This window comes from Megalops cyprinoides, chromosome 15 (genome assembly GCF_013368585.1).
Source record: "Megalops cyprinoides isolate fMegCyp1 chromosome 15, fMegCyp1.pri, whole genome shotgun sequence".
Classification (NCBI taxonomy): Eukaryota; Metazoa; Chordata; class Actinopteri; order Elopiformes; family Megalopidae; genus Megalops; species Megalops cyprinoides.
Window position 1 is genome coordinate 24,244,005 of NC_050597.1, and position 25,832 is coordinate 24,269,836.

Below are 25,832 nucleotides of genomic sequence, written 5' to 3' on the forward strand. Positions count from 1 at the left end.
CACAGTGATATCCAAAAGGTTATGTTTCATAAATCACATTTATTTCCAGGAACGTGAAGAAAGAAAGAAACCCCACTAAATGTTGAAAAGCAGCGGTTAGATATTCAGTGTCCAGTTGCTGCTTATTATGGGGATAACCTGCTGCGCAGTTTAACTGGTGGTAGATGTGTTTCACATGGGTGCGTTCGGAGAAACGCCGGTCAAAATCCACACCCAAGATCAATGGTATACACAAGTAGTTCCGCAATCTGCATATGGGCTATTTTGCCGCACGTTTTACAACCTCTTCCTAAGGAGTGGGACGGGCCAGCTTGTTAATTATCATGAAACTGGGATATAACAATGTGCTTTGTCCCGTTTTGAATGTGCAGCGGTGCGCTCATCCATTCTCCGTCATTGTATGCACATGGACCAATGATTCTCGCGCCCTGCTTAAACACATTTTAGCAATTTTTCATTGTGTCGCTGCAGCTACCAGAGGCTATAACTGGGACTGTGGTATCTAGTTCACAGCGTGGGTCTCCCCTGTGCTGCAGCAACGCCCATATAGGCGAGTGCAATAGCTGGGATTGGTGTCGTTGGGCATGGTATTTATTCACGTCATATGTGCGCTGTCAAAATCAACAGCAGTAGCGCGGCGGGTTGCTCTTTTTAAGCGGTGTCTTCTTTCAGTGGCACTTTCTCGCAAGTGAGAGCGTCATATGTAGAAGGGAGGGGAGAGGATCTGGAAACCCTGTGCAATGTCACACTGAAGTTTCGATTCAACCACTTTTCAAAGAACGGAAGACAACGGCATCGGGCTATTGTCCCCAACAGCACTTAACTTAAACGGACTGGTGCGGTGCCCGCCTGATTGAAGACGAGTTTTGCTCGGCCCCTGTATACCCGGACTGACTTTGTAGGGAGGGGGGGACCGTGGACAGCTATGGGTGAAGTCTCCTGGAAGCACGGACAATGACACTTGGAGCAGGATGGATGTGGTAGCAGTGAAGGAAATCTTGTCTCTGGCAATCTCATGCTGCTATTTGCTATTCATTTCTGCAGAGGTATGTCATACATTCATTTCTCTCTTCACTATAGTACGTGTAATATATTGGTGGGTGCATGCTGTTTCCTTGTATAACATGGGACTATTTTGCCACTGAGTCATCGATGCTGTACTACAATTCCAAGATCGCACTGAAATCAGTTAAAATCGAGCACTCGTTTTGCCACGCACTTAAATAAGCGCACAGATCGGATACAGTGGAAATGTTCATGCCTATCACATGAGACCATGCTGCTCATATGACAGCTTTGTTCTGTCTTAATACACTACCTGCAAATACAGGTTTATACGTTAACGTCACCTAAACAGACAAAACTGTATATATTTACTGAGGCTAATACGTAAATCATGTCGCTCAAACAAAGTTGAATAAGACAATTACACATGGGTATTTTTCCGTATTAATCTTTATGCTGTGATCATGTTAGATGAAATAGCATGCTGTTTTTAACGGCTACATCGTTCTCAAAACAGGAATATGTGAGTGCAATTAGGTATGATGATGGGTATGATGGAGATGATACGGATATTAACTGGTATTTTTTAATAAACTAAATATTCCGAAGAGTCAAATATTCATGTACTGAAAAGCATATATAAAAAGTGAAGTCTTGAGAAAAAACGACACTGTAAAACAATGTGAAGAAAGACGATACTAGACTGGACAGATAGTACAGTATTAGTCTACACACAATACAAAAACTATTAACTCGATAGATATCATGTGTAACGCAATTACATTGTTACAATGGCTAGATTTTTCATCCACATGTCCGTGGTTATTACTCTTAAACACCCACCACGCCTCACGGAGATGTTTTTAGTGATTCGCGCCCTACTCTGACGCATTTTTACGCAAACATGGTTTCAATTAAAATGCTTCATTTAGTGACAGAATCAGTCTGTGGTAAACACAGCGAGTGGCAGTCAGTTATAACTACCTACCACTGTCTGGACTGCAGTTGAAAGGACGTGTAAGAGACAGCGGAAATAGGAAGGAATTAGCTAATTGGAAACATGCGCTACGTTCCCTTCTCTCTTGTGTTGGATCCGCACAATAAATCCTGAATTTTTAACGTTTGCTGCTACAGGTACAAGATAGCTTCATTTCCGTGTAACGACGGCAATAATAGTTTTAAGCGTCACCATTTCGAATCACGTTTGTGGTCTGCCCTTGGCAGCGTTTAGAGTATTATGGAGGAAAATGTGAAAACGCCCACGGGTTTGAAACTCATGATCACAATTTAATTGCAACTCAGATTGCCTTGAAGGCCTGAGTATGTCTCTTGCTAGCAAATGACATAGAACAGTGGGTGACACGCCGAAGGTGACAATGATTGACACAGAAAGTCCTCGTTTTTGTTTTTTTTTTTATTTAAATCATCGTCGCACCCTGGAGGAAGGTTTTCTATTTACAAAGGCAAATTATCAATTAGTATCTGTATGAAAGACGCCCTACTTTGGCAGGAACAGTGTTTACTTCACAGCACCCTGAACAGTGTACTTTGTCCTATGCGAGTTGATAAGAGTGTGTGCTGTTGAACTCCTCCCAGGTGAAAAGAAGATGACAATGTAAGGTTAGAAAATGTGAAAGAGCATTTTATGAACAAATAAGAATGTATGTGTAGTGGAAATGATTGTCAGTGTTGTTCTGAAGATTGCATTTACAATATGCTCTATACTACTAGATTTAACAAATAGGGTTTTTTTCAATGATTTTTTTCACTCTCAGGTGTTTCAGGTTAGGAACAGAAAGTACAAGCTTCTCCCAGGAAAATAAATTATGTGCTTAAGGTAGCTTTCCTCCCGTTTAAGAGGACATGTTCCTGTCGTAAAACAGTCGAGTGCTTTCGGCGTTCTGTCTGTATCCCCAGCTCCTACTGTGCCGAGATTGACAAATGCAATTAAAAATACAGCCAACCACTGTGTGCACTGAAATCAGCTCAAATCTCATCTCCTTTGAAGGGTCACTTTGGGCTTGTTATCAATGCATAATGCAATTAGCCTCCACACGTCCCAGGTGGAAGGTATGGCACATTCATTTATGAGCTCGGGGAGATGTCACTGAGGCTCTGGTTAATGGTGTCTGTGAGCCACCTGCTCGCTGGCTGGGTTTGTGGACAGTGGGGGAAGCAGTCTTGTGCAGTCATGGCACTGCAAGATCCAACACGATGTTGAACTTCCCTACGCTGTCTGCAGCCTTGCAGAGTAGGAAGCTCGCAGTCTCTCAGTTATCCCCACCCCACCCCAATCAACTGTCAATGGCTGCGAGTTGTAGTGCAAAGGCTAGCTAAGTTCAGGGCTGTGGACAGACAGTGTGTCTTCGGTATGAGCACGCAAACCCCAGCACTGTGTTCGCCTTTGACCTTTGGCACTTGACACCCCCTCCCTACATAAACACGCGCACACACACACATGCACACACAAACACACACACAGGCATGGCAGATTATGTCCCGTTGTGTGTATTCCATTTTTTGAGACAGCTTCTTTTTGCTTTACATTGGCAATGGTAAGGCTGAGAAACAAAACCCCAGAGGAGACCATATGTAAATCACACTAATAAATGCTCTCAAGATGACTTGTGTGTTGTCCTTCAGAGTAACCAAGCACTGAACCTCAGTCAGTAAAAGTGCTTGTCTTGCCTTTACAGGTGATATCTGACAGCTACTTCAACACTGTGCAGAGTGCAGGTAGGTCAACACAAGCCTTTTTACCCTGCAGCTATTAATAATAACGCTGAGTCTTTAAGTCATGCATCATGTGTAATAACTAGCAGGAGACTGGAGACTGAGGGGGGTTGGGGGATGGGTTTGGGGTGGGTAGGGCAATTTCCCTCTCTCAACTTCAAGAGCCTGCAATTCCCATGTCCCATGTAAAGAAAATTAATCACTCAAGCGGGTCCTTTGATGTCACCCCTCTAGGCTGATAAAGTAGGCCCGGTGGGAGGGTGGGGCAGTGTTGAAGCCTCATATGGGTGGGGCTTGTGCAGGGTGACACCCCTCTCAGGAACTCCTTGGCTGGGAATGATGGAAATAATGTCCTTTTCATTTTTGACCGTTACAAAAAAAAAAAAATTGCGTCACACCAGCGGCCAAAATCCACGCTTTCAACAGCCCTGGAGCCGAGACAAACAGAAAAGGCAGATGAATCTGAAAAACTGCCAAGAATCCTGCCTCGTTCCCAGTGAAGGTGATTCTCCGGTCCCCGTCCCTTGCAGCAAAGTCAGAAAGAAACCCAATCATAAAAACACAGCACACGAGAATATGCTGTTTAAGGGGCCACTGGATCCTTTATATGGCTTGCAACGCGATATAAATACAAAGGTATATATGGAATGGCATGGGTGTGAAACAACAGGCATTTTAGTATGCCCTCGGTTTATTCAGTAACCACGCAACGCAGAAACATCTGTTCCCCTGCTTTCTGCCGTTCTACCACGGCGTCTGAGAACCCCTCAAGGGTGCCATATCCCAGCAGTCGATATGGGAAAGGGTTTGTGTCCCATCTAAGCCTGGGCAGGCCTGTCCCTTCTGATTCCTGGAGGGGAGGAAGCTGAGAACACCCCCTCCACTACCAGCAGCACCACCTCCACCCTGCACGTGTGCTGTTCATGCTCAGACAAGAGCGAGCGGCGGATTCCTTCCCTCACAGCTCCCGCTGTGGGCTGTGCTGATTTGAGCCCGGTCCAGCCAGGCAGCTGTTTCAGACGGAGCTCCCCTGGGCCGCGTTCCCCCGCAGGGTCACCTGCACCGCTCTGCAATGCTGAGGCTGCGTCTGCTGCGCTATCAGTGCAGCCTAAAGAAGATGCATAACGCTTGCACACTGTTTTGCATTTCCAGCAATAACCTTTTTTTTTTTTAGAATGGCATTCGCTGCGTTTTGTCGGCTGTGGTCTACGTCGGGCCTCGCGTCCGCCGTGGTCTGTCGGGTCCCGTGTCTCGGTGGCCCGTCTGCTGTCCCCTCGTAGCCCGCCGGATCTTGTTTCAGCGCAGTGTCTGACGCCGGCATCACTGGAGACAGTTACAGCGTGGAAAATGAGCTCATTTAGGACTGCGGCCTGGGGCTGGGGGGATAGAGAGGGTATTTTCAGGCCTGGGAGGCTGTTAATCCGTTCGTCTGTGACTCTGATGGGCCACCAAAGCCGGTCTCTTCTCAGGGCGACTCTGCAGGCGGTGCATCAAGTCACACGCGCTGGCACACAAGCACGCACACACACAAACACACACAGATACACACACATACACCTGTGTTCACCTGCAGGTGGTGAGAATGCGGCAGGGCAGGCGTGTGACCTCACAGCACCATATGTGACCCACTTCCTCCCGGCTCCCTAACGGGGCGTCGCTCAGCATCAGATATTCTATACGCTGCCAACAGAAGCAAAGCCAGAGAAGTGGATCATCTGTGCCGAGAAAAATAAAAAGCAGTCCTAGAGTGGGTTAAATAGAGAGGTAATCACTCCGGAGTCAGCCGCTTGACAGAAATCTCAATGTGCCTTATGCCTGTAAACCGGCCCCTTTATTTTTCCTTGGCTCTTGTGTTGAGTGATGGATGTGATCTCTAAAAACTGCGGGGGGAGTTGAAGGAGCACAGCTTAGGTACAGAATTAATGCGTGCACGCCCTTGAGAAAGGATTAGACATTCAAAGCTCCATTTCTCTGATTCGATGAGTCATCCTTAGGCGGGGATATTTTTTTGGCCAAATAACTGTCCGTCAAGCCGGGCCCGACACGCCGCCTCGCTCTGCGGTTAAAGGGGACGGCAGGCCCAGCGGGAGCCGCAGCTCCCTGAAAGCACTTGTTGCCTCGGGCTTCGGTTTTCACCGCCGGCCCCTCTCTCCAGCCGAGCCGTCCTCCCAGGGTCCCTCGCCGCCCCGCAAGGTCCTCGGGCCGGCTGTCTCAACTCATTAAGCCCGTGTCAAGGCAAATGAGCAATCCGATAAACAAACGCGTGTGGCGGGGGCAGGCCGAGCCCCGAGCCGGCCAGCGGGTGTCGCGGGTGCGAGTGTTTATCTGCTGTAGTCCCGGCGGCCGCTCTGGTCCCTAATCCTGGGTTTAGAGTTCCAGGAGACAGAGACGCGGGCTTAGGAGGAAGAGTGTGTGTGTGGGGAAAGATGTCTCAAGATGTCTCTCCTGGCAGGTCCTCTTTCGCACGCCCAGCACTCCTCTGTGAGGATCAGTGCAGTTTTAGCACCATCACTAGCGTGTGAGTCTGCAGTCATTACCTCACCCTCTCCCTTCTCTCCTTTATGCCACACTCATAATTACGTTACCTTCTTGTAGCTGAAAAGTCCAGACCCAGAACATCACACCAATAATACCCCACTCTACCCGTGTCAGATGTCGTGAGATAACACACTCAGAGACCCAGTGCATCAAGATTTAGGCTAGACATTGATTTCCAACTGTTTGGCTCTCCGGGATACCAGTGTTTCCTTTTTCACTCTGGGTCTTCAATTGAATTAGGTGCCCCTTAGTGGTATAGGAAATCTAATAATAGAGAAGTCTCCTCTACAGGGTTAAGGGCTGGCGTGAATACTGCTAACCCATGTCTTCAATTAAGAGTTGGCTCCACATTAAACCACTGTTCCCCCCCTGTTTAAACAAGCCTTTTGATGAATGATGTGCTCTTGCTTTTTAACTTCCTTCTGCTATTGTGTACGATGTGTTCCATTTACGAGGGGTTAGCCAAGCTCTCCATCGTCTTCCTGCAGAGGTTTTTTTTTTTCTGTGCAATCAAGCACACATGCAGCTCTGTAAAACAGAGTCAGACTCATTTAGCTAGTTTAAAACCTCATTTCCTGAGAGGAGCGCAGCTTTAATAACCTAACCGCTGCATCAAGCTGCGTAGACTTCCAGGGCTAGCGATCGTCGGCACGGGCGAATCCCTACCGGCTTGCGCTTCCGTGCCTTACCTCCGCAAACATTCTGCAGCTTCCAGGAAAGGCTCGCGTTTCATCTGTCAGTGAAGTGCAGCTCGTCAGTTCAAAAAAAAAAAGAAAAAAACACAACAACCAAACTGGAGTTTTAAAAATGCCGGGAACAAAAGAAAGCAACCGCCCCGTCATCTCTAAGCTGACAGATGTTACACACAGTAAGCTGTGTTAAACGAGTGTTATGGGATGCATGACACCCCGTGTTCCATTGCGTGTTGAGTTTCATGAAAATTGCAAAGAGGTAGAAATGAGACAGGGAAACGCCGAGGAGGGAGGGCGGGAAAAGCGAGGAGAGACGCCGTACGCAAGGCGCTGCAAGCGAGCAGGTCGCCCTGCCGCGTTAGACTCCCTATCACACACTTTGAAGGGGGGAAATTCTAATCCAACCTGCAGGAGTGGGGCGGGGCAGTCAGGCTTGGATTGGGGGTGGAGCAACCGGTTTCAGGGTGCGTAGTAGTCAGGTTCAGGATGCACAGCATGCTGTGGTGATTTTGACAGAAGCTCACTGGGCGACATTACTGACTGGATCTGAGCTCCACAACCCTGACCCCTCCCCCCTTCTTTTTTAGATTAGAGGACAGTATCAGTCAGGCTGGGACATCCCTTCTTTCTCCTCCAAATCGCGCCCTGCAGGTGGCAGAGCCTTGTGGAACACATTAGTCAGGCCATGTGTACCTCTGAGATAACACTGTATCTTCTCTTTATGAATCATTATCCCAAATTTTACTGACGGGGCAAATTATAGGCCTTTTTAAATAACCAAGCTCGCTTAAGCTTTAAGATGACATATTACAATTCAGGTCCTTCACTGAGGGTGTAAGGCAAGTTTTTAAGACGTGTTCCATTAGTTTGGGGATTAAGTGAAAATGTATTTAAGTGTGTCAGAAACTTTATGCATGAGTAGAGGTCTCAGAGATGTGTGTGTGTGTGTGTGTGTGTGTGTGTGTGTGTGTGTCTTTCCAGCTCCTTTGTCCTGCTCAGAGGGCTTCACCGAGCTGGGCTACTACAATGGCTCCGTGTCCCAGACGGACTCGGGCTCACCCTGCCTTAAGTGGACCGAGTTCCCAGATTACGTGCAGCAGTACCCGGGCCGGGGCCTGGGAGACCACAGCTACTGCCGCAACCCGGACCGCGAGTCCAACCCCTGGTGCTTCTTCCGCCAGAGCTCCGGCGCCATCGGCTGGGCCTACTGCGACTGCCACCAGGGTGTGGACCCGTCTGCGTGCCTGTTTGTCTGTCTGTCTGTCTCTGTCTGCCTGCTTCTGTCTGTCTGTGTGTCTGTCTGTCTGCCTGTCTGCCTTTCCATCTCCTTTCCTAAGTCTGTCTGTCTTCTTGCCTGTCTGCCTGCCTGCCTTATAGTCGGTATGTTCGCTTCACTGTCTGTCTGCCTGTCTGTCTGTCTACCTTCCATTCCCGCTACTCGTGTTTTCAGAATATCTCTTTGGATTCTTTCTTGTGCCATTTTTTCCTGTCTGCCCGTTCCTCTGTGTCTGGCTCTTTCTGGCGTGTGTAATTTTGTCTGCTGTCTCTTGTCTGTTGGATACTGAACCGTCTGCCTTTTTCTGCAACGGTCTATCAGCACTGTTCTTGAGCGGCAAGCCTCAGGCAATACTCAGGTGTTGAAACCTGTTGTGGTGAACCTCTGTTTGTTGTCATTATCTGTCTTTCCCTGTCTGCGTCGCCGTCTTTCCCTTTCCAGCCGCTATATTTCCGAGGCTAATGGCGTCGATTATGTGTGTGTGCGGAGGGTAACTTGTGTGTGCTTGCTAGGCTAGGACTGTTTGAATACGTGTTGTAAGATTTAAACAAGGGGCATTCTGTACAATTACCCAGGGGTGTAATCGTGACTATTAAAGTCATTGTCTGTGATTATACAGAGGATGCCTGTCTGCAGTCTGCTGCCTGTTTTAGTGAGTGTAAGGAAGAGTGGGCCCAGTTATAATGGGTGCATAAATGTGCTTTCAATAGTGGTACAACGTCTCCCTCTTTTCTCACCTGTGCAGGTGCGGCCAGGCTGGTGGGCGGTTCCTCCTCTAAGACCGGGCGTCTAGAAGTGTACCTAAACGGCCAGTGGGGGGCAGTGTGTGACACCCACTGGACGGATCGTGATGCCAGTGTGATCTGCAGGCAGCTTGGCCTTGGGTACGAGCCGCTCCAAGCCTGCTTGTCAGATTGCCTTTTGTCTCCTTTCTGAATACAGAACACCTGACTGATGAAGCAACACAGTTGAAAGTCCAACCCTTTCTCTCCTCTCTCAGCCAACCTTTACTTTTCTATGCTTACCCTTGGGTGGCCCATGGGTGTGTGTGTTTGTGTGTGTATGCACTTCTGTGTTTGCATGTGTTTGTGTATATTTATGTGTGTGTGTGTGTGTGTATATATATGTGTGTATTTGTATGTGTTTGTCATTGTGTGTTTGTATTTGTGTGTGTGTGTGTGTGTGTGTGTGTGTATGTGTATGTGTGTCTGTATTTGTGTGTGCGTGTGAAACCCAGCTGGCTGTGTAGTGTGAATGTCGTCATGGCGCTCTGTCTGTCTCTCGGCAGTGAAATTGGCACGGCGCTCCAGCACTCCTATTTCGGCCCTGGCTCCGGACTCTTCCACTACGAACGTCTGGGCTGCCGTGGCAACGAGAACTCTCTCCTGGAGTGCCGGAGCAGGAAGTTCGTCACCAGCGACTGTAACCACGGCAACGAGGCAGGGGTGGTGTGCGCTCCGCCCGACGGTAAGGGTGTAGGCAGGATGTCTCTCTGGGTCTGGGAGCCCCTCAAGGGCTCCCACTGGGTTCTGTGTGAAGAGTCCAGAGGGATGTTCTCTGAGAAGCATCAGGAGTTAACCTTGCAGTGACCAGTGAGTCACAGAATGTAGGCCTCAATCTTTTAGCCCATCCTCAGTCTCTAGTAGAAAAACATTGTCACTGCACCCCTTTCATGAGGACAGACAGATAACACATGGGGTCAAATGCAAAACACGAGGGTGATCAGTCAATGACTGTGTCCCGAATTGCACACTAGCACACATATGTAGTGCACTTAGCAAGTAGGATTTGCTGTTTAGCATGTTCACTCATGATATGGTATGGTGTGGTATGGATACTGTAGTATGCTTGAAAGTATTTGGATGGCAAACTATAGCCACTGAAAAAAGAACGATTAGTACATATGCTAGTGTGTGATTTGGGACACAGCCAATGTCTATACATATCTAAGTTGCCTTGAAATTAATTAACAGCTTTTCTTGACAAAGTTAGGCTTCTTGGCAAATACGTAAGTGTTCTAAATGAAAAAAGAGCAATTAAACAAATTTTGAGGGAATATTTTTAGTTAGACGTACCAAATACACTTTATATCATAATTTTTATTTAATGCACTGTACTGGTACTGTATGTCCAACCAAACACTTTCCCTCTGTTGATCCAGAATTATTGCTTTTTAGTATTAAGAGCCCCAGCCGGCTTTATAGGGTGACTGATGTGTTTCTGTGCACCAACCCCCTGTGCGTGTTGATACGTTTGTGGCTCCGCCAGGGCAGGGCATTCACACAGTGCAGGCAGGGTATGGGTTGGCTTTCAGGCCCTACTGGGAGGCCAGATCCATGGCTCGGGCTCTTTGACACGAATGTGACAACAAGAACCGCAACGCAGAGTCTCTCTGCACATCTGAGGGCAACGAAACCTGACTTTACACCCAGGCCGCTGTCCTAGAGCGTCCTCGTCAGAGCCTCTAGGAGGGGGGTGGTGCGCGGAAGACAGGGAAGAGTACATCCCAAAGCGCCCGCGGTATATTTAGCACAACTGTGAATAATTCAGTCTGGAACATTAGGAGCAGTGAGCTATCTGAGAGCCCGGAGGCCCTGGAGGGTCCCGCCGGACAGGCCTCACACGTCTCTCCTGGACGGATTTACACAGGGCCTGCCTTAGGTACACCGCTTACATTAGCCTACCCTGCACTGACACACTCATGCAGTAACTCACTCACGCACACACACACTTAAACACACAGGCACAGACACGCACACTCACATATACATGCATACACACACACATACTCACACTCATACACAAACTCACTGATGCACAGTCATGCAGACACACTCTCTCACACACAGACACACAAATACAAACAAACACGTGCAAACACGTAGACACAGACACATATATGCATGCACACTCACTCAAACACAAAGTCACACAGTCAGGCACAAACTCACTCATGTACGCACACACACACACACACACACACACACACACACACACACACACACCTGTCTGTCTGTCTGCACTGACATTCACACAGGGAGCAGGATGGGCTGACCTCGGATTAGCCTGTATGTGGTTGATAGGGATGTTTCTCTGCACTGACACTCACAAAGGGATTTGGCTTTGCCTGATCTCAGATCAGCTCTCATAGTCACGGTAGCTGAGAATAGCACCTGTTGAAGGCATTGAAAGGCAGTAATGGTGGGCTCAGACATGTCTTTCAGCTGTGGGTCTCAGTCACGCATGTGGGGGTGCACGGACACGTGGCTCACGTATCGCTCATTGCTTAACGCTGTGCACAAAGAAGAACCTCTCTTATGAGTTGCATAAGTTTCTTTACAATCACTATCTTTTTTGTCTCTACATTATTTATAATTGCGAAGGGAACATCCCAGTTGTTACTGTTATTCCATTTAGAATAGAAACATGCATCCGGCGTACATTAAAAATTGACCAGGACAGGAAGAATCGGGATTGCAAGACTGCGCTTACCCTAGAGCAATTTCAGATTTGCAGTGAGAGCTTGTCAAAGTGCAAACATTCAGTTTTTGCACTGAAGCGTTGTCATATGACAATGATGTACAACACTGCCTTATTTGCTCAACCAGCCAAGCTTATCCAGTATGACTCACTTAGCATTTAGCACATTACCCTTTTATAGCTTTGACTATTTACAGAATCGGTTCAAGCTGAGTACCATAGAAGTAATCCCAAACTTCCATCCTTCTGGTTCCGGCTCCAGCTCCCTAACCGTTGCCCTAGAATGCCACTGCGATCTAACATGTGCGTTGTGCGTAACATGTGTGCGTTGTCCTGTGAATGAGGCTTAGTGGCACTGGACACGGGCACTTGTCAACCGTCTGGCTTGTCTCCATCAGGCAACGGCGCCCCCTTGAGGCTGGTGGGCGGCCTTGAGGACTTTGAGGGCCGCGTGGAGGTGTACCGCAACGGCCGATGGGGATCCGTGTGTGACGACCAATGGGACGACATCGACGCGGAGGTGGTCTGTCGGCAGCTGGGTCTGGGGTGAGTGCCGCTCTGCGCCTGTGTTGCTGGTATGCATCCGCCTGATGTTTTCAGACGTCTCTCGTGACCCGAAGTCAGATTGGATCCAGCGTGCGCTGTGCTACTCCTAATGGGCGCTCTCTTTGCGTGGGTGTACATGAACGGAGGCCGTGAATATTTGATGGCCTGTGTCCTTCTTTTGCGGGCATTCTGTTTGCGGAGGACGTGTTGGAGAAGAGCTGTTGTCATGACTGCTTGTGGGTTGTTTTCGGCTTTAAAGCTTTTAAGTTCTGAGATGAGGAGAGCTGTACCCCAAAGGGGATTTAATCTGAGCATCCCACACACACATGCACACACGTGTGGATGTACATGCGCACGAACACACACATACATGCATGCACATACACGCACTGCATGGCACTACTGAACAGCTTTTAAAGCATAGCAGCACTGGGTGAGTGATAGAGAGAGACAGATGGAGGGATGGATTTTGGCGTGAGTTCTCAGGCAAAGGAGAACCCCAAACCTATCTCCCTTTTTCCTCTCTTCCGTAGATTACTCATCTCTCTGTTATTTCGGCTCTGTGTGTCTGTGGCCAGGGGCATCCCGAAGGCCTGGTCGTGGGCACACTTCGGGCAGAGCACAGGGCCCATCCTGCTGGATGGGGTGCAGTGCACAGGGAATGAGCTCTCTCTGGAGGAGTGCGCCCACGGGGGCTGGGAGCAGCACAACTGCGACCATATGGAGGATGCCGGCGTGTCCTGCAACCCCTACACCGGTGAGAGCGCAGTGTCCTGCAGCTGCTACACACTCTCCTGCAGCTGCTACACACTCTCCTGCAGCTATTACACACTCCCCTGCAGCTATTACACACTCTCCTGCAACTATTACACGTTGTCCTGAAGCCACTACACACTTTACTACAGTAGTGAGACCCTATTCAATCTGACTGCTTTGTCCTTATCCTTTTGCAACAAACTAACATTTCCGATGGCCATTTCTCCTTAACTTCACTTGCAAACACTGGACATTCTGTAGGAATAAATACAGCAACCGCAGAAGATGACGTGACGCCTCCCTAACTCGCTTAGAGCGTAGGACTACCTCATTCCATTCCACGCCATGGCACAGTCCCACATTCTCCACTCCGCAAGCCCAACCCTGCCTACTGCTGTGTGTATGTTTTTGCAGGGTGTTATTAGGATAGCTCTCTTACTGGAGTAGCAACACCCGCTTATTGTCTTGGCAAGGCAATTGGACAGAACAATCTAAACACATAAACTAAAGCTCTGTTACCTCAAACACGCTGCCTGGGAGTCCACAAGCAATGCTGTTTGTGTGTGCTCTAGATACTGTTCAGTTCAGTTTGGTCAGTAGGACACCCTAACATTGATAGCTGTGTGTGTGTGTGTGTGTGTGTGTGTGTGTGTGTGTGTGTGTTCCAGACGGGGTGGTGCGGCTGGTGGGGGCGGACAGTCCCTGGGAGGGACGTTTGGAGGTGTATCACTCTGGTGACTGGGGCACCGTGTGCGACGACAACTGGACCGAGCTCCACGCCCAGGTGGTCTGCAGGCAGCTGGGCTTCAGGTGAGGCACTGACAGCCTTTCACCTTTCACCTTTCACCTCTTTGGGGTGACCTTTCCTTCCCTATGCTCCAGTCATCAGTGCCCAATCAGTCACCCCCCCATTTACAGTTCTGTACTTATAACATAGCTGTTTTACATGGCATAGATTTGTTCAAACTGCAAACTGAAGCAATGTGTCATAAACAAATACAACAGTCAATATGATATCATATTAACTTAAAAAGGACTAATATTGTTGCATCATACGTTTGACATACAGTATGACTCACCTTGGAAGTACCTCTGAAAACTGATGGGAACATTAAGTGCGTTTAAATATTCTTCTTTCCATGCATATAAAAAGGACGAGATTAATGACTAAACGAGTAAAATTGTGCTCGGTGGCATTTGTCCCGGCTGTTACAGGATGATAGGCTGGATGCGAAATGAAATTAATCGCCTCCAGCTTCAGGAAGTTTAAGGGGCACCTTACGTCCCTCCTTCGGATCACCCCGCACGCCGTCGGCTCACTCGAATGAGCTCTGAACGCAGCGTGTCGTGCTCACACTTGCTCAGCCCGCTCCTCAGCTGAGTCATTTTACAGGATAATCTCCGATTCTAGTGAAAAACGATACACGTTATCCTGAACTGAACACAAGCTGCATTGTAAGGTTTCACACCTCAGAGAGAGGCACTAAATCCCTGCCTCCAGAACTGACCTCAGATCTGATGTCAGCCTGGTTTCCTGTCGCTTTTGTCTGAAATGTCATGCGTTTTGGCCGCCTCTTGAATCTGCCGTGAGATGAGGCATTTTTTTCCCTGTATTTCGCTGTAATTCCGCCTTTGGTCAGCAGAGGGCGAGCGGAGGTGGCGCCGGACGGAGCGTACGGCGAGGGCTCGGGGCTGATCCTGCTGGACGAGGTGCAGTGCGCCGGTACCGAACGCTCGCTGCTGGAGTGCAGGCACGCCGAGTGGGGGCGGCACGACTGCTCCCACAGTGAGGACGTGGGCGTGCGCTGCGAGAGGGGGGGCGAGACCAACGAGATCCCGGGCGGCGCGCCGGTCACAGGTACGCACACCCCGTCGCCCCGTCACCCCGTCCCACAGGGGGTGTGCGAGACGGGACCGGCAGGGGGTTGGAGAGAACAGGCTGGCTCAGGGGGTTAGTCACTGTTGCAGAAACGGAGAGACACGTTTGTGCTAAAGGCTTGGATGAATATGTGTGTGGGTGATTATGCATGTGTTGATTTTGTGTGAGTATGTGCAAATTGTGTGTGTGGGTGCGTGCATGTATACATACACTGTTTGTTTAGACTGTGCATGTTTCTTCTTTGTGTGTGATCGTGACTAACGTGTGTAACATATTTATGACTGTTTTTTTGTGCACAGAAAGAATGCATGTGTGTGGACAAACTTTACGTACTGTGTGTGTAGATTGTGCACATGTCCTTTTGAGTGGCTTTTTGACTGGGCTTTGTGTTCTATATATATCCACATATGTGTACACTGTCCTTACATATGTACTCTGCACAATGTTTATGTAGTGACATTAGTGTATATGTTAATGTGTACATGTGTGTAGACTCCCTGTGTGTACTCTATATGGTGTATTGACATGGGCATGTGTTTAAGTGCATGTACGTTAGCGTTCCGCTCCTCTTGTGCAGGAGGGTTAGCACATGGTGCAGTGTTGACACATGTGCTGATGTAAGAAACATATCCCCCGCTCAGCCACGGGTCAAGGTGGGGGTGCGTATGTCGGCGCCATCGCTGTAACTAAATTCATCACGCTGACGGCCTATGTGGTGAGGTATTTACAGGGTGCAGCATGGTAACATTCACCAGCTCGAAGCTCTAATGTAACCCCTTTCCACTGCAAAGCTGGGAGCACGCTGCCATGTGCTGTATGAGGCCCAGAACAGTACACTTGCCTTTCCATTGCATTACATATAACACGTCATCACTCCGAACGCTGTCTTAATGCTGAATGCCCTTTGCCCAAATTGAGACGGCTGCCCTAGACTTCACCTCCAGTCCAGTGTTACTCCTGTCCGCCTCTGCTTGCTTGTCTGGTGCTGCGTCCTTCCTTGCTTCTGTGTTTATGTCTTCAGTTTTTAGCACTGACAACAATGGGGGCAACGCAGCTCTGCAGCCCCACAGCTCCCTGGCGCACAGGCAGGCGCCACGCAGCATTACATTACATTATTGGCATTTAGTAGACACTCTTATTCAGAGTGACTTACAGTTTTTTTTGCAATGTTATCCATTTATACAGCTGGATATTTACTGAGGCAATTGTGGGTTAAGTACCTTGACCAAGGTACAGGAGCAGTGCCCCAGTGGAGAATCAAACCGGCAACCTTTCGGTTACAAGTCCTGCTCCTTAACCACTAAGCTACACTGCCACTCACATTTATATTACATTACATTACATTACAACGACTTACAGTGGTTCGTTTTTTTTTTTTTTTTTACAATGTTATGCATTTATGCAGCACCAGAAGGCTGAGCTGTGATTGGTCACATGGATCAGCGTAGGCAAAAGCTCTTGGAAAGCCTTGTTCCAGCTGCGCCGTGCGAAAGGAGCGTCAGAGCACCGCGTAAAACGCACACACACACCCCCCCCCCGTCCGCGCTCGTTGCAGGTCCCCTGGTGCGGCTGGTGGCCGGGGAGAGCCGGAGGGAGGGCCGCGTGGAGGTCTTCATGAACGGCCAGTGGGGGAGCGTCTGCGACGACGGCTGGAGCGACGTCAACGCGGCGGTGGTGTGCCGGCAGCTGGGCTTCATGTAGGCGTCTCCCGTCGCTCTCCCCTCCTCCCCACAGACCCGCAGCTGCTCACGTTACGTGTGGCTCGGCCCCTCAGGGGGGCCAGCGCTCACGGCGACGGGCGCGTTGCTCGGGTTACTTCTTGGAAGTGAAAGCAATCCCGTGCGTCCTTAAAAAAAGACATGAGTGAGCAGGATGGAACGAGCATCAGTGTTTACAGTGTTTACAATGAGCAGACATTCTTATCCAGAGCAGCTTACACAGGTTACGATGTTATCCATATATACAGATGGATATCTACTGAGGCAATGGTGGGTTAAGAACCTTGCCCAAGGGTACAACCATAATTTCCCAGGGGGGAATAGAACCAGCAACCTTTCACTTATCAGCCCCACTCCTTACTACTGCACCACTGCTCACATCTGGTTACTTGCCAGCAGCCGCCATAGTCGGATTCTAGAAATAGTAACATCTCGACTAGATGATTATGTAGAGCGTTTATGATGACCAAAACTAAATCAAAACAAGTAAAATGGGAAGGGAAATCAGTTAGTGAGTGTGGGTTGAAGTGTTTCATTTTCCATAGTGAGTAGTGGATATTGGTATGAGTCATCTTCACACCTCTCTGAACAGCCGGACCAGCCGGTGTTTTGGTAGACGAGACCCCCCCCATGTGACAGTGGTGTGCGCCTGCGTGTGGGAAACCCCAGGCTCTCCGGCAGCAGTTAGAGAGTGCCTGGGGTATTCCTCTCTCTCAAATAGCTTCTCCTGTGTAGTGTTTCCCCTCCATCGTTCTAACCTGGTGGTTTGGTCCCACCTCAGTTTTTCGTCAGTGAGATTAGATTGAGTGATTACTTTAATGCTGATCTGGGTTCAGCTCATCCCCACAGTCGTCTGCTGTGAGTCCCTTGTGTAAGAAGTGTGCTGTTGAAATTATGCTCGTGCTTGCACTGGTAAACGTGTGCCTTCATCAACAAAGATGAAGGCAAAGCAACCTGGTAGTATACATTCCAATTCAGCATTGATTAATGCTGATTAGGCCATTAAACAATTCACTGAACAGAGAGCTATATTACTATATGTTCAGAATTTAAGAACAGATTTACTTGTATCTTTTCACTGTTGCAAATGCACCTTCAAACAATATTTTTTTCTATCATAAAATACTCAGCATTGATTACTGTGAGGACATGGCACAGTATCCATTCAGCAAACTAGTCAGACTTAATGAATTAAAAGCAGTAGCAACAAAAACCTGCATATACAGTGGGAGCCTAGGACCCAAACACACCTCAGTAGTTCACCATACTGCTTCTACAGTAAATTTAAATGGCAGTAGGAGTTTCCCATCATTATAAAATCTCCCTGGAAAAATTGCACATAATAGAAAGTGAAACCAGGGGAAAATACTTGGTATACCCAAGCTTACACACCAGACGTACATGGTGAGGCTGATTTTCAAAGGCCTCCTTTTATACACCGGTGCTTTTCATATTTTAGAGTTTAGCAGCTGCCAGGTTAAAGGGCGCTTGTGAGTCCTCTCGGTGATGTCTGCGCTTCTGTTTCAGCGGTGTGTCCAAGGCGCGCTCCATGGCGTATTTTGGGGAGGGACAGGGCCCCATTCACCTGGACAATGTGAAGTGCTCGGGGACAGAGGCCTCTCTGGGGGAGTGTCCCGCTGAGGGACAGGATGCCCACAACTGCAGGCACAGCGAGGACGCGGGGGTCATCTGTGACTACGTACCGGAGCCTGTCGGGGATGGCACCGTGGCAACCCAGTCCTGTGGCCTGCGTCCCAACACACAACGTCGCAGAAGGAGGATCATCGGAGGGGACAAGTCATTCAGGTAAAACAGTCACACGTGCACAAATACACACACACACACACATTCATATATTCACACACTATGCTCACACGCACATACACTCACACACACACACACACACACACACACATTCATATATTCACACACTACGCTCACGCGCACATACACTCACACACACACACACACACACACATTCATATATTCACACACTATGCTCACACGCACATACACTCACACACACTCACACACACTCACACACACACACACACACACACACATTCATATATTCACACACTATGCTCACGCGCACATACACTCACACACACACACACACACACACACACACACATTCATACATTCACACACTATGCTCACATGCACATACACACACACTCACACAAACTCTCATACACACAGACACACATGCAAACTGTTATACACACAGTAACAGACTGATCGACATTCTCTCACACACTCACACAGACGCACACACACACACACACACACACTCACACACCCTTGTGTAACCCCAGCTTCTGCTTTCTGCATTTTTTTCCCCTCTCAGAATCTCTCGATAAATCTCTTTTCTGTTCTTCTTTGTAAATCATCTCTCTTGGGAACTTCCCTCTGCAGAGTGCACAAGCTGCTGTGCATTTTAGCTACAGAGGTGACTGTCTCCATGTGTCTGAAGGTGTCTGCTTCATCCCTCTTACTTGTCTCTTCACAGGGGAGACTGGCCTTGGCAAGTCTCTCTTTGGCTGAAATCTCAGTCTAAGGGGAACCATCCACTGTGTGGCGCTACACTGATCAACTCCTGCTGGGTCCTCACTGCAGCGCACTGCTTCAAGAGGTGAGACAGCAACATCTAGTGGTCATGAGTGGAACTATAACGGCCTTGGTCTGAAAACCGGGAATAAATTTTCTCAAGGCGTGGAATTACGCTGGCTTTCCTGGGAACGTTTCGAACACATGTTCCCATTTTAGGTCATTCATAATAAATTAATAACATGAAGTGATATTTTTGCACGCACACGCTTCCCTTCCCTCTCTGACCGTCTCTGATTCCTCTGGCTGCAGTCTCTCCCTCTCCCTCTTGGTCTCTTCAGTTTGAATGTATTTGTACTGGCGTGCTAAATCAGAGCCCTTTCTGCCAAAGCTCCCCGTCACTGTTGTTCTTTCTCCCCGGCTTGGCACTGGCCTTGGATTCTCTTTCAGCCTGAGTAAAATGCCTCCTCTCCGTCTCCCTCTGTATCTCTCCCTGCTCTCTCAATCTGTCTCTGTCCATCCGTCCTTTATTCTGGCTGTCTGTCTGCTTCTCTTCTCTTTCTTTCTGTCCTCCCTTCTCTCTCTCTCTGCCAACTTCCTGCTCTCTCCATGTCCTCTCTCTCTTTTTCTCTCCAATTCTCTCTCTGCTCTCTCTCTCTCCCCCCTCTCTTTCTGTCTCTTGGCTTCTCTCCCCCTTCTCTCTTTCTCTCCTCTCTCTCTGCTCTCTCCTCCTCTCCTGTCTCTAACCTTCCCTATCTCACTGTTTATCTGCCTCTCTTCTCTCTCTTTCTGTTTTTGCATCCTCTGTTCACTCCATCCTGCCTTCTCCCCCATCTTTCTGCCCTGAGCTCTCTCCCACTCTCTCTATCTCTCTCTCCCTCTCTTTCTCATTCTCTCTCTCTCCCTTTCTCTTTCTCTTTCTCTCTCTCTCTCTCTCTCACTCTCTCTTTCCATCTTTTTCTCATTCTCTCCCTCTCTATCTCTCTCTCTCTCCCTCTCCCTCTCTCTCTTTCTCATTCTCTCTCTCTCTCTCTCTCTTTCTCTCTTTCTCCCTCTTTCTCTCTCCCACCCCCGCCCCCCCCTGCAGGTTTGGCAGCGATCCCTCCCGCTACGTGCTCCGGCTGGGGGACTACCACACAGAGGAGCGGGACGACTTCGAGCGCAGCCTGTCCCCCGAGCGCATCGTGGTCCACAGGAAGTACCACAGCCAGGGCTGGGAGTACGACATCGCCCTGGTGCGGCTGCGAGGGGCGGAGGGCAACTGCGTGGCCTTCAACCCCCACACCAACGCCGCCTGCCTGCCCCCCGCCGGTAGCGCGCGGGGCAAAAGGCCCGCGGCCTGCATCATCACGGGGTGGGGAATCACAGGTACCCCGCCAACCCCCAGACACCCCCGATCTCCGTGACACATTTATGAATCATGCATCAGCTGTGTGACAAACCATGCTGAAGACAGACATTACAGCTGAACATGGCGCATTCACAATGGAAGCAGGGTTCTACTGGTGCTGATTAATACCAAATCAACATCTCTGCACCTTTGGAGTTTTACCATCAAGTTCCCCAAATTACTTTCAAGTCACTGTTTACACTTCCATTTTCTATTTTTCTGTTTTTACAGAAAAGAGAGTACTGTAATAACATAACACACACTCATCTCTGTCTGTCTCTCTGTTTCTCTTCTCTCCTCTCTCTTCCTCTTTCTTTCTCACTCAACCTTTTTATCTCAATCTCTCTCATTCTTTCTCTTCCACTATTTCTATTTATCTCTTCTCTCTTTTTCACTCCCGCTACCTTTCTTCTTTGCACTTCCTCTTTCTGTGTCCCTCTCTCTCTTCTCCCTCACTCCCTCTCTTCATCTCTCTCATTCTTTTCTTCCCCTCTCCCTCCCTCTCTCCCTCCCTCTTACATTCACACTCCCCCTCTCTCCACATCCCTCTCTCTCTCTCCCTTGCCCTCTCTCCTTCTCTGTCTCTCATTATTTCTCTTCCTCTCTCTCATTCTTTTCCCTGTCCCTATCCCTCTCTCCCTCTCTCATTATTTCTCTTCCTCTCTCTCATTCTTCTCTCTCCCTCTCCCCCCCCACCTCTCATTCTTCTCTCTCCCCCTCTCCCTCTCTCATTATTCCCCCCCGTCCCCCTCTCAGATTCGGAGTACTCTCGGACCCTGCTGCAGGCGTGGGTGCCGCTGCTGCCCGCCTGGAAGTGTAAAAAGCGCTATGGCGAGCGCTTCACCAGCCGCATGCTGTGCGCTGGCAGCCTGTCAGACCGCCACCGCGTGGACAGCTGCCAGGGCGACAGCGGGGGCCCTCTGGTGTGCCAGGACGAGGGGGGCCGCTGGGTCCTCACCGGGGTCATCTCCTGGGGCCACGGCTGCGGCGATCCCAGCTTCCCCGGCGTCTACACGCGCGTCAGCAGGTTCCTGCGCTGGATCGAGCAGGTCACGAACAGCCCGGCCAAGATCTGACTCGCCGTTGGTCCTGCCCGTGTCATGTGACTCTCGCGGAAGGGGGAGGGGTTGAGTGGGATGTCTTTGGCTTTTGCTCCAGGCTTGTCTTCATGCTCTGCACCAAAAACCCCAGCAGGTGACCTGGCTCTGTCTTTCCCATTCATAGATCAGGCATTTCATAATGCAAGAATCTCGAGAAATGCGCACAAGTTACACGGCCACAGAATGCAATATTGAAGAAGGCTGTGTGCATGTTATGACTTCATTACAGTGTATGTACGTACATATGAACATTAGCGTAACAGTATGTTACGCTGTGATGTTATCCCGAAGTAGTGTAAGGAAACTTTTTGTTGCCTCTGAAAGGCATTTTTGGTGCAGGGGTGAAAGGAGGCCTCGTGCAGGAGTCAACAGCAACGCCTGTGGACAGGACCTCTATGGACGGGCATTCCTCGAGGGGACAGGGGACAGAACATACCCCTACGCAGGGCTGAACCAGTGAAGCTTCGCCTCATACACATTCCACGTCTGCATGTATTTCCAGTCTTTTCCAGCCCGTCCGCTCCCACTCCCTAAAACGACGCCAGACTGCACTCCGTGACCTGAGTGAGCTTGGATGTGTGCGCGTTTCGAGGGCCTGGCTGGCCGGCGCCGGCCATGAGGATGGCGCTGAAAAGCTGATGGTGTTGTACCGGGAAACGAGTGTCTCACGCCGTGCTGGTCTCAAAGTGTTAACTGAGGGCAGCCGTCACAAGCTTTGCTCGCCGTCCTGCAGGTGAACGCGGCCGTAGCGGAGCCTGGCGTTCCTTCGCATAAGCCGTCCCGTGACACACAGTTCTCTCAGCCGGTGCGGCCCCTCTGGCTCAGCGACCCTGGCTCTCGTAGACAGGGGGCCACGCCCCGCCACAGGCTGTCCCCGGTGCGTGGCAGGCTTCCTCGGTCCAGGCTTGTTTTGTGGGAGGGTGAGGCCGCTGCCACCTTATCAATAGTGCAGGGAAAGAAGATACATTACATATTTTCTGCTTCAACTGGCTTGAGGCCCAGTGCAAACCACAGCACGCCGTCTGTAACATAAGAGCCCGGTCTGTGATAAGAGTGGCACTTAGTTAGATAGTTAGTTCAATGCCCCTTAATGGTCGGGTCCGACTTGAATGAATCCTCTCTGAATGCAAGCGAGCTTTTCCCTCTGAACCTTTTGATGAGCTATCAGTTGCATTATCCCCTCTGCGGCTTGGATGTTTAGCCAGCAAACCCAGCCCTGCAGATTTGTCTCCATAAAGCAGACTGACAGCTTACATTTACTCCAGGTGACAGGCTATGTAACGTGGCCTGTGTGTAGCCGAGAGGGACAACAAAACTAGTAGCCCTTTCTCCGCTGACACCTAGAAATGCCCCTGGAACAGTCAGCATCCTACAGTCATCATCTCAAAAGCCCTTCTCTCTTCCTGATGTGCTGTGCAACATCTTTTCTTATGGATTCTGGATTTTTTTTTTCTTTTTTTTTTTTGCAATGTTACAGACCGCAAGATTCCACTCTTCTCAGAGTGCTCTGACAGAGAGGTCTGACCAGCCGAGAGGCAGCACGTATTCTATTGTGAAACGTGAACTAGGAAGCCAAGCGTCCTTACTGGTGGCTCACATTTCCTAAATGCGTAAGGCCCCGTTCCCATTTCAATGCATCGGTTCTATTTACTATTTCTGATGGAGATTACACTCGGGGCTCAGAGTCGTGGATTTACGAGGGGCCAATTCCACATCAGGTCAATTGGACAGAAGGATGCCTGTCTCTGATTGGTGAGAGCCAGTGTGTGCATGCACTCTCCTCTGGCGGAAGGCTTTACACTTCAGCCCTTACATAATGACCAGACCAATGAAACTGCAGTTGTCCGTGTCCATCATGACGACAGTTGCGATCGCAGGCAGGTAAAACCCTAAAGCCCTTGACAGGGAACGTCTCTTAACTGGCCCCACTGTTACTACTGGTTACAAAACCACGGGCTGCGGAGGCGAGGGGCATGTTTCGGCAGCTGAGCTGATGTGGAATGACCTTACTGAGGTAAAATTGCACTCAGTTTCTGCTACATTACATCTTTTTTCAACGTGTCATACTTGTGTCAAGGGCGTTCTGCTCCATCTGCAGTGGTGATGATGTACAGTCAGGGGAGAATGCGTCCATTCTTGTGCTGTATGCTATATTGTGAAAAGGCCTCTGAATTCTATATATATGCCCCCAACTACCCTGAGATATGTGCCTGGTTTCTTTCTGGTCCTCTTCTGTCACTGTACAAGAGGGAGAGAGGCAGGTGTAAAGAGGTTATCCTCAGAATCAGAGACTTCTTCCTTCCAGAGGACTGATTATACATAGGCTGGAATTCAGTCGACATTTAATTTCTGACTTCCCCCCACAGCTAACTGAAAGTCTTACTTTTTTCCTTGTTAATTTTGTTGAACCCTGAACTTGTAGAACTGTGTTGATGAAGGAAAACATTAACACTTGGCTTGAGTCATGAGTCCGAATTAAGTACAAATATTGATTGAGTGCCAGCTTTAGTCGTGCATTTGTGTACATAAATATTAATGTATTCTGAATACCTTCAAGTTCATCTGCATCTATCTCTCTTTGCCACCATTGTTCTCTTCACAAAATGTATAAGAACACAATGGTTTTGGTCAAGTGTTTGTGTAAATATCTATGCAGGAGGCAAAACACATACGCACAGTTTCATTGCTGTTTTGTTTTTGTCACTTATTACATCTGCCACCTCTTGTGAAGTAGCACTTTGTGTTCTTATAGTAAACTAGCATTCGCAGTTCTGTGACAGCTGTCCGTCCATACATCCATCCAAGATAATGTTCCCTGGGCTGCAAAGCATCTTGGGCAAAGGCGAGTCCAGGGCTGAGGCCGAGAGGAAATGATCCGATCTGGAACGATTTCCAGCCTGAAACCTGAGCTCCATTGTCCAGGTTGCTCGGAGAGGGCCTCTGTCTCTCCAGGGAGCACCCAGGCCTCTACAAAGCATCTCCCCCCATCCCTCCCTCCCTTTGGCCCGCTCTCTCATGCGATGCGTGGAGGTGATATCATCTAACCTCTCTACATCTCTGGCCTCGGAATGACCCAGGAATCAGGTTGGAGTCGACACCCCTTGACGCGGCATCTTGGCCTCATCCCCAAGTGCAGCTCAGATGGCCGACCTCCAGCAAGACCTTGTGACATGCCTGGATGTGACCGGGCTGCACATTCCAAAACTGCGGGACTCCTGCTGGCAGCTGGACAGAGGCTCGGTGTCAGCACCCACAGCCCTGGAGCAAGCCTGAGCTTCAGAGGTTTCGGTTTAGGGAAGGGTTGCCCCCGTTACCCACACGCACCGTGGATATCCTGCCGTCTTGTCCACCCCTCCCGCGGACCTGTTTCCTGTCGGGGTTGAAGGTTTTTCCCTTGGTGCACTTCCGTCCAGGCTGCCACAAAGCCTCTGTCAGCCAATGAGAGAGAGACAGAGAGCTCTGTGCTGCCTGAGACCCAAGCCTGTTGCATGCTGTGCCACCAGCTGTCTGAATGTGCCGTGGTGTTTGCGGTCATCGTGCCTCGTGCTTCACTTCTGATCTCCGTGGCTCTGTAAAAAGCTTGTCCATGTAAGAAAGGTGACAAATAAAGGTAACATATGTGGCACTGTTTTGCTGTGGTGAAAACATTCTAAAATACTTCAGGCAGACCCAGGCTGCATGGCACTTTTTGCATACCCATTTTCTTGACAAGAATATGATTAATTATTTTCTTCTGTGGTAAACACCCCTTGAAAATTCACCTGAACAGATAAAAACACCGAAAAGAACATACAGAACACACTTTAGTTGGTGCCATGAAACAGAACTTATGTGACAGGTTAAAAAGAATTATTATCTGGCTGCTGGAACCACTACACTTTCATATCATCACTAGGCCAAGACCACTAGGAGATTAGAAGGCTATCCCTCGGTCAATAGACAAGTTAAACTTTTTGGCTTATTCAAAGGACGGGCTCTTTTGTAAAGAAGATTTAACACAGACAAAAGCTGGTAACCTCTGAGTCACCCACAACCACACTGATATACAGTCAAGTTCTTTGTTGTGAATGCTGCATGTTCTTATACCTTCCCAGACAGTCAGCTAAAAAGAGCTGACTAATTTAAGTAGTAGGTCATGCTGACACCAGTGGCAGCCAGAAAGGGGGGCA

General features: G+C 49.2%; 1 protein-coding gene across 1 annotated transcript; it reads left to right on the top strand.

The window, feature by feature from the left end:
• The first annotated feature begins 653 nt into the window (after positions 1–653).
• Positions 654–25,279, top strand: si:ch211-51a6.2 (neurotrypsin). The gene is made up of 14 exons (XM_036546961.1): positions 654–1,046; positions 3,702–3,741; positions 7,950–8,192; positions 8,990–9,128; positions 9,533–9,711; positions 12,123–12,270; positions 12,849–13,027; positions 13,695–13,836; positions 14,670–14,884; positions 16,461–16,602; positions 18,151–18,429; positions 19,136–19,258; positions 20,261–20,541; positions 21,320–25,279. The coding sequence occupies exons 1-14, from the start codon at positions 972–974 to the stop codon at positions 21,637–21,639; spliced, it is 2,505 nt and encodes an 834-aa protein (XP_036402854.1). The 5' UTR covers positions 654–971; the 3' UTR covers positions 21,640–25,279.
• Positions 25,280–25,832: the final 553 nt, after the last annotated feature.